This window comes from Ictalurus punctatus, chromosome 16, assembly GCF_001660625.3.
Source record: "Ictalurus punctatus breed USDA103 chromosome 16, Coco_2.0, whole genome shotgun sequence".
NCBI classification, from domain to species: Eukaryota; Metazoa; Chordata; class Actinopteri; order Siluriformes; family Ictaluridae; genus Ictalurus; species Ictalurus punctatus.
Genome location: NC_030431.2, coordinates 3,275,329 through 3,285,000, shown reverse-complemented (window position 1 = coordinate 3,285,000; position 9,672 = coordinate 3,275,329). Strand labels below are relative to the sequence as shown.

General features: G+C 45.3%; 1 protein-coding gene across 1 annotated transcript in view; it reads right to left on the bottom strand.

Annotated features, from left to right (window-relative positions):
- Positions 1–9,672, bottom strand: part of kirrel3a (kirre like nephrin family adhesion molecule 3a) — a 108,891-nt gene that overhangs the window by 15,004 nt on the left and 84,215 nt on the right. The window contains exons 6-9 of the mRNA XM_017488389.3: positions 9,084–9,189; positions 3,299–3,447; positions 3,084–3,211; positions 2,556–2,682 (exon numbers count right to left, since the gene is read on the bottom strand). Of these exons, the coding sequence (XP_017343878.2) occupies positions 2,556–2,682; positions 3,084–3,211; positions 3,299–3,447; positions 9,084–9,189 (510 nt within the window). The remainder of the gene's footprint in view (positions 1–2,555; positions 2,683–3,083; positions 3,212–3,298; positions 3,448–9,083; positions 9,190–9,672) is intronic.

Here is a 9,672-nt window from a genome sequence, read left to right as displayed (position 1 = left end):
GAAAATAATCGACGATGGAGTTCCTCTTAGCAGCCCCGAAAGTGCTTTTATTCCTCTCGCACCACGGCAACTCGGCACGTCGATTACAAAAATTTCACCCATCAAATAAGGACCCGCTAGATTGGTTCTTTTTTTTAACCCGTTTGTAGTTACGCTTCAATGTTCTGACTTACATAACAGCTCTAAATAAACAGTCGTTCTGTCACCGGCCTTTGTTTTTCACTGACACTGGAGACTCCTTCCCTGAACGCTAAATAAATGTCTCCATACAGGAAACTTCCCCATATCAACAACTATACAAGCCCCTGTGAATGAGCTGTTACTATAGAAACCGAGCCGTAAAAAGACCTCGCGTTAAGGTTGTCGTTTCAAATCCCACAATAAAAGTCTCCCAAATGATTCAAAATGTCGACTCTGAAGTCGTTATGCACCCCCGAGATCAGCGGATCTTCCATTTTAATTGGATTAAGATCTCGGAATATACACGCTCACGTTCACGTTCACGCTCACGTTCACGCCGGTGAGCTCCCACAGAGGCCTGTGCTATTCCCTTGCAGGGAAAAAAGAGTGAAGCAAATGTTCTTCCTCATCCCCTTCTTAATTACGCACAGATGCAAAGACGGCAAGGAGGCATGAGATAGCGTCGTGGCCCTTTTCAGAAGCGCCGCTGCGTTCCGAATGACTCCGCCCTGGGGAGCTGAGCAAAATCAGACAGGGGGATCGGCGTCGTAAATGAGCGCTATAATTAGACGCCTTTATCTCACGGCCTCGGCCCGGGAGAGCGAGAGAGAGAGAAATCGACCGAGGGATGGAGGATGTGGAGATTTACAGCTCGTGAATAGGAAACAGGAAGTCGTGTCTCTCCCAAACACCCCGTGAGACAGAATAACAACAATACGTCCTTTTCTTTACAGACAGCCCTTCTCCTACAGAGCAAGGGCGGAGAAAAGAAACGCCAAGGAGAGAAGAATCCAGATTCCCCAATTCAAAGCGTGTGTTTTGACCTGATGCTAATCACACGCTGATGCTAATTCTCTCTGACTCAGCAGTCGCGCCAGGGCTTAAACAGCTCAAACGCCGCGACTGATCCGTTCCTGCACTCCAATCCGTTCTTTCAGCTCTGTAATATCGCACTCGTTACGCACGCTGATTATTAACGATCTATCTCGCTAATATAGCCACGTTACAAAATCCAAAATGGCTGTTTTTTAAAAAAAATCTTAATTATGTATTTTCTTCGCATGCAGATCGTATCATCAAAAAGGGCTGTTTAAAAATTTCCAAGCCCAGCGCAAATATTTGAACAGGAGTATTTGTTTTCGGCTGGAACGGAATAGCCAGGTCCCCAAACAGTACGCGGGGAACCGGATAAAGAGTTCAAAAAGCATTAAAGCGACTTATTGGCTTGCTGAGGAAAGGACCAGGTTATTGCAGGAGCTCAAGGGCGCAGGGCCTTCCAGCAAAAATCAAAACGATCCGAGCGCACGCCACGAGCCTTTTCCATCTGATTGAATAAGCGTTGCCATATCTGACTCTAAAACTTGCCCTTTAGCAAAGCGTGAACAAAACGCAGGGTTTTTAATATATATATATATATATATATATATATATATATATATATATATATATATATATATATATATATAGTATTTTATATCCTGCACCAGGGCGCCTGGGTGGAATTTCTGACAAGATCACGCACTCAATCCCCGGACGTCTGCGAAACGTCCCGGATAGACGGAATAACCGATACTTTTAGATGAATTACGTCGTCGTCGAGGCCCGTCGCACAACTCCGAACTCTCGCTCATCATTTATCGATCACTTCCAAGGAACGATGGAATTCAGAGCAGATCGGATCGGATCGGTTTCAGCTTCCGTATAAATTGTACCGGAGGACGTAACCTTTACTTCGAAGTCAGGCGGAGCGTGTTAAAAACACGAACTCGTCTCGGAAGATGTCACGACTGTACAAATTTGCTATCGTGTAACGTTGACTTTTTTTATTTTTATTTTATTTTATTTTATTTTTTAAAAATGCACCGCTATCGAACAAAGAAAAACAAACAAACGACGGTATAACGGTCACGGTGACGTAACGGGATGTCTATGTGGTATTTACGGAAGGAGTCTCCAGTGTCAGGGAAAGTTTTCGGGACAGAAGAGCTCACGCAGGTTTGTGTTTTCTTTGTAGCGTTTTTTTTTTTTGGATTATTAACTTCACGGGGATAGAGAACAGAAAAGACCACGTTTCATGGACATGCTACAACATTGAGCGTAACTGTAAACGGATAAAAAGCACGACGGGATCCTTCTGTGAGAAATAAAAACGAGCGGAATTGCTTTGCCATGGAACCAGATGGATGTTGTACTATAGAACTAATCAACGCCGTCCGACCAATCAGAATCCAGCTACCACTCGCCCCACATGAATTTAAACAGTAGGGACCGTATATCTGCTCGGTGTTACAGTTAAGTTCACAGATTTTCCAAATCACATCATCATCTTTCCTGCGAGAGAGAGAGAGAGAGAGAGAGAGATCACATCTATTTACCGTTGACGGTAAGAGTCACCACCTTCTCCCCGACTCCGACTCGAGGAACCACGGCCCGGCAGACGTATTTCCCGGCGTCCTCCTGTTTCACGGCCCTCAGGGTCAGCGTGTTCTCGTTGCTAAGCACCTGAACGGAAAGCAGACGCATGCGTAAACTTTAACACCGTCCCTTTAACACATCTCTCTCGTTCTTACTTAATAACAAAAATGAAAAAGGGGCAGATGCTCCGAGTCCCCTGGAATAGAACAAATGCGCGAGATGAGATCCGCTAACATATGGCACACATGCTGCTGAATCCATGGTAAGGAGTAAGTGATTATACCGAACATGCTGGGGGGTGGGCGAGGGAGGGGGGGTGCGAGGGCGAGGGGGAGGGGTGGGTGTCAGGGGGGTGTGGATTGCGCATATGTGATATTTCTAATCTTGTTAATTGGCATTTTAAGAAGCGTTACGGCACCTATTCGTGACAGTGCTAAAGTTTAATGAAGCTTAATTGTTTCATGATGTTGAGACGGAGTCGTGCGTACCACGCCGTGGCCGCGTTTCATCCACACGATGGTGAGCGAGGGATTTCCCATCCAGGCGCAGTTAAAGACGGCGTCCGAGCCCAAATCCACCTGGAGGGACTGCGGTTCGGCTGCCAGACGAGGTCCGACTGCACACGTAACAGCAACGAGTCACGTAAACCTTAACGTTGCGTTCCATCGTCTGACGGAGCGGTATCGGTAAACGCGTAACTCACAGTAGACGTCGACGTTGCGGCTGATGTTGGTGCTCCCGAGCGCGTTGGTGACCTCACAGGAAACCGGCTCGGTGAAGAACGAGTGATCCACAGCCACCTCGTACGTCTCTCCAACCGCGTCCCGGATCACGGTGCCGCCTTTAGCCCATCTATTGTGAGACGAAAAGGATAAAAACTCTTACGAACACATCAAAAGATGCTTCTCCGCCCCACCCCACCCCACCCCACCCCCGCCCCCCATCATTCCCCCCGCTTGTCTTTTATTCGCAGGCTTCTGTGAAGATCTGAAAGCGACGTGTCTAATGTAAGTATTTTCCCGTTGTTGTGTTTTTCTCTCTCTCTCTCTCTCTCTCTCTCTCTCTCTCCATTCGGGCCTTTTCGTTTTCTTCCCGTCAACAAAGCACGCCCGGAATAATGGAGCAGACATTATGAGATTCTTCAGCACCGTCACAGCTATTCACACGCCCTTTGATGGGATATTATTTAAATAAATAAATAAATAAATAAATAAATAAATAAATAAATGAGACATCGGCCTGAGCCGGAGCTCCGTTTGAAAGGAAACGGAACGGAAGGTCGGCAGACGGACCGCCGTTTGTGTTTTCCGAGGCGAAACCAAGTGCGTTACTCCTGCGAGTGGGATCTCGGCTATCCTTTGTGCAGTTGATATACAATGACCTCTATTTTTTATTTATTTTTTAAATACTTTTTGGAAGGACGACTTATTTCAACAGGATTTATTAGTCTCGATGACTCTACGAAAGGGCTCCAGAGTGACATGACGGTCTAACGGATGGCTCAGATGTGAGATCGAATCCCAACAAAGATGGCTGAATTGGAGTCTGAGACTTAAGTTTAAAAGTTACATTCAATATATATATATATATATATATATATATATATATATATACATATATATATATATATATATATTTACATCTGGAAAAGTTCCTTGTATTCAAACAGGCAACTTTTCTGGCTGGTCCATTTCGATTATTAAAATGACCCCACATGCCTCTGAGGTTGCCAGATTGTTTTTTTTAGTGTGTATGAGTAAACAAACAAACAAACAAAGCCAAAAAAACCCCCCAAAAAACCCAGGGGACTGATAACACAGAAGGTAGCAAAACACTGCAAATATAATGCGGATGATCGTCGTGAAAGGATCGTTGTGCTGGTAGGAATAATAATAATAATAATAATAATAATAATAATAATAATAATAATAATAATAACCAATCATATAATTGTAACTGTAACTGTATCAATTTTGCTCCATAATTTCATCACATTCTCAACAACTCTCAACACACTCACACGGCAGAACGTACTGGATCCGACCAAGCGCATCTTTTCAAACCGCTGCGTCACAGCGCAACGTAAGACTCCGAGGAAAGTGCTCTCCGCCCTCTCCGGCATACACGAGCTCACGGACACCCACGATCGGGTAGTGTCGCTGTGATTGACAGGGGGAGAGAGAATCAAGCCGTTCCTCACACCTAGACAGCACGGTCAATTCTGCTTCATGGACGGCTGTGGCGAATTTACGATTTCCCAACGTTACGGTGAGCGCGTTTCCATTTCCCAACACTAGTCTGGTAAGACTAGAAAATAGCACTTGATGTAGCACATTCTAGTTTTTGTATTATTATTATTAGAATTTTTTTTTACTAGAGCTCGTAGGGAAAGAAATAATAATAATAATAATAATAATAATAATAATAATAATAATAATAATAATAGCATTTTCTATAGACGGGTATTGGCGTCCCGTAAGATTACATGTCAAGCGGTAAAAACACTCCCAGTGTAATTCCAGCGGATTCACCCAGACCTGGATAATGAGCTGGCAATCGACGGCGCCTAAATCGGGAAAGGAAATTGGGAGCAGATTTGCATGTACAATTACGCGTCACGTACCGCCGCACGTAAACGAGAACGAAGATCAGGCGCGGATTACGACCTTCGTTTGAAGATCAAAGGAGCGACCGTGTTTCGTTTTTTTCTCCTTCCACGTCTCCTCAGCAAAATTCAATTTCCTCCCAAGCTCTTTAAGATATTCCTATAAACCCCCCTTTTTTATTTATTTATTTTTTTTTTTCGAACCATGCTAAGAACGACAAAAATAAATTTTAATAAAACGGTCGGAAGCGGATTACACGCGCGTCTGACATGTTAAACGCGCTCCGGGTCGGTGTTACGGCTCGGTTACGGAACGCGCTTTCGTGACGGACGGATAGGGGTCGCTCTGGCTCAAATCCCACCGAGGTACAAGCTATGTATGCGTGCTACGTTTTGGCGTCCGCTAAAGCGACGGGCGCCCTGCTGGGAAGAGACGTGGCGAGTAAACACAGCTCCGTCGTGTAAAAGATATCCGTATATCTGCGAAACTTCAAACCAGACAACAGTGCAGAAGAGAGGAGATCATTGTGCTCTGCTAGAGACTGATGCCCCCCTGTCGCTTTTATTCTGTAGTGGGAAACAGGCATGCTGGGTGGCACGTGCTATCTCCCCGAGGCTCCACATGCCAAAATAAGCCCGACGCGAGGCGACGCGAGGCGAGGCGAGGCCCACCCACGGCACATGTTAAACCCTGTTCACGTCAGGTGTTGATTCCCCCCCCGGCCCCATTAGACACTTCTGAGGTGACAAACAAGAGACGACGAATTTCACCTCGCAACAGATTCTGTTTGGCGAAAAAAGCAAACGAGAAAACCGGAGCGACGCGAAACGAGCCTCATTTACACGTTTACGACGCGCTGTGCTCAGCAAGATACGAAACAAAAAACGTACCCGTGTACCGTAATGTCACAGACAATTAAACATTAAAAGTATTGATGAAAATACGAAAATGTGGCCCGAAGTCCGACGCACAGGTGGAAATTTATTTATTTATTTTTTTAATCAGACAGAGATGTACAAACTCCAGCACTTTTTAAAAACCTTTTGTTTAAAAATCTTTTTTTTTTTTTAAGTTGAAAAGTTTTTTTATACTCAGAGAATTAAGCAAACACATAATCTAACACAAAATTTATTTAAAAAATTTAATTTATATATATATATATATATTTATTGCTTTAATATTTAAAACAAAAACATATATATTTTCTTTAAATTAATTTTTTATTTAATTTAAATTATTAATTTTATTCAATACATTAATTTTATTATTATTTTATTGATTACTAAACAACAATATTTCTGTAATATTTTAATTGAATAATATTTCCACGCAATTGTTATATTTTTTTGCGTTTGAAATCTTATTGATGTATTTCTTTTATTGTTATTTCTTATTATATAATATTTAATAATATAACTTTTTGACCCAGACGGAACAGAGTGAATCCGCGCGGCCGAGATTCATTCCCGCTTTGCCCTCGTGGGCGTTTAGGACCTCGGCTCACTGATCCTCTCCATTTGCTTCGGATTCTACCTTTTGTCCGTGTGTATTGAATCCGGACGCGTTGTTGGGGAGAGCTTTCATTTTCCTGCTATGATTGAGAGCAAGGTTAAACCTCGGAGACTCGACTTTCTGCGCTGGAGAGGAAGAAATTCTGTGCACTTCATCCCAATTTCACACACAGCTGAGCGGCCTGTCTGTCTCTCTGCCTGTCTGTCTTTCTGTCTGTCTCGATCTCTCTGCCTCTCAGTCTCTCTGTCCATCTTGCTGACTGTCTGTCTCTCTGCCTCTCTTTGTCTGTCTCTCTGCCTCTCTTTGTCTGTCTCTCTGCCTCTCTTTGTCTGTCTCTCTGCCTCTCTTTGTCTGTCTCTCTGCCTCTCTTTGTCTGTCTCTCTGTCTGATTCTCTGCCTCTCTTTGTCTGCCTCTCTGTCTGACTCTTTGCCTGTCTGTCAATCTGTTTCTCTGTCTATATGTCTCTCTGCCTCTGTCTGTTTCTCTGTCTGTCTGTCCCTCTATCTGTCTGTCTCTCTGTTTCTCTGTCTATCTGTCTCTCTCTTCGTCTCTCTGCCCTCTCTCTGTCTGTCTCTTTACCCTCCTCTCTCTCTCTATCTATCTGTCTCTTTGTCTATATCTCTCTTTCTGTCTGTCTCTCTGTCTGTCTCTCTGCCCCCTCTCTGTCTCTCTATCTGTCTGTCTCTCTGCCACCCCTCCATCTCTGTCTGCCTCTCTGCCCCCTCTCTGTCTCTGTCTGTCTGTCCCTCTATCTGTCTGTTTCTCTGTCTCTCTCTCTTCGTCTCTCTGCCCTCTCTGTCTGTCTCTTTACCCCCTGTCTGTCTCTCTATCTGTCTGTCTCTCTACTCCCTCTCTGCCCCCTCTCTGTCCCTCTCTGTCTCTCTATCTATCTCTTTGTCTGTGTCTCTCTTTCTGTCTGTCTCTCTGTCTGTCTTTGTCTGCCTCTCTGCCCCCTCTCTGTCTCTCTATCTGTCTGTCTCTCTGCCACCCCTCCATCTCTGTCTGCCTCTCTGCCCCCTCTCTGTCTCTCTCTCTGCCACCTCTCCGTCTCTGTCTGTCTCTCTGCCACCTCTCCGTCTGTCTCTCTCTCTGTCTGTCTGTCTCAGACTAATGCAAACATCTTCCACTGAAACTGAATCCATTTCCTTTCTCATCACCAAAACCCTCATGCAAACCCGAGCATCACGCACTATTAGCGAACTGCACTGCTTCCCAATAATCACGCGGACTCATCGCTAATCTCCATAAACACCCAGTTTTATTCCGAAGAGTCTCCCATACGAGAGGCGTGACGACGCAGGAAGCCGAGCCTCGCACCGTAATTCAAATATTTATGTAAGCGCATGAATATCGCATCGGGTACCGGATGAAATCCATCCTCCTCGCTTGTTTTCGCTTTTTCCGCTCGCGAAATCCATTTGGAAAAGTGCACACCACGTCCCAGAAGCGTTCCTCCCGCCATCAATAATTTATCCCGTCTCTCTGCCGTAATTAAACGGAGGGAGTCGGTTTATTATATTATTAAAGCGGTGTTTAAACGGGACGTGAACGATTCCGGGGCGAGGGAGTCGAATGGCGGATACATGATGTTTACATCGATTCTGCGCTACACAACACAACCCATTCATTCCCTCATTCATCCAGTTTATAGCTCTTTATTTGGCAGATGTATTTAGCAGCCATAACTCTCTTTACAGATGACATTACACCACAGTGAAGTTCTTTTCTTCGCATATCCCAGCATGTTATGAGGTTGAGGTCAGAGCGCAGGGTCAGCCATGATACAGCGTCCTTGCAGGCCCAGCAGTGGGCTTGAACTCCAACTATCCAATCAGGAACACAGAGCCTGGCAGTGCTGGGGCTTGAACCCCAGACCTTCTGATCAGTAACCCAGAACCTTAACCGCTATGCCACCATCACCCCCTCACCCCTACCCAAGTAGAAGTCAAAAGGGATGCTTAGCGGTTAGCATGTTTGCCTCGCACCTCCAGGGTTGGAGGTTCGAGTCTTGCCTCCGCCCATTGTACAAGGAGCTTGTGTATTCTCCCCCAAATCAAAGACATGCATTGTAGCCTAGTAGTCGGTAGTGTGTGCGATCTGCCCTGCGACGTGTTGGCACCCAATCCAGGGTTTTCCCCCGCCTTGTACCCAGAGTTCCCCGGGATAGGCTCCGTGCTCCCCGCGACAATTTGTATGGAAAATGAATACACGGCTGGTAAATCATTACCACTTTCCAACACGTTCACTGTCGAGTTCGCTCGAAACCTGATCTCGTAATTCAGGTCTAGTAACACGTTCAGAGCGGCCTGGCCACAAAACCACGGGCCAACAGCGTCGAAACCGCCGGGAGACGTCCGGTGCGCTCTCACCTGTACTGAGTGACAGGCGGGTTGGCCTTGGCCGAGCAGTGAAACCTGACCGGATTCCCTTCCAGAATGGGCTGCGGCTCCGCAGAGAGGTTCACCAGAGGAAGGTCTGCGAGAGACGGAGGAAATAATCAGCTTCACACACACACACACACACACACACACACACACACACACACAGCGAGCCCAACACTGCAAGGGCAGCTCTCGCTAACGAAACATTAATCAGGAATGCGCTTTGTAGATAAAAGAACAAACCAAAACAAATGATGCACACACACACACACACGCACACACACACACACACACGCACACACACACAAACAAAACGGAATGCTTTTAAAAAGGCTGGATAATACATTTTTCCATTTAATGCGCGTGACTTCGCGTCATGATTTCCGTGACTCGTCGCTCGCCCGCTAATTGCTGAATTCGGATTTGAAAACTTTTTCATTTTTCAATTTTTTTTTAATCTGAATTATTTATATATTTACTTATTTTGAACTGCTCATGATTAAAGGGAGCGCTTGCTGAGAAGAGAATAACACGGCGATTATGCACACGCCGTCCACATTTTACGTGAAGACGGGAC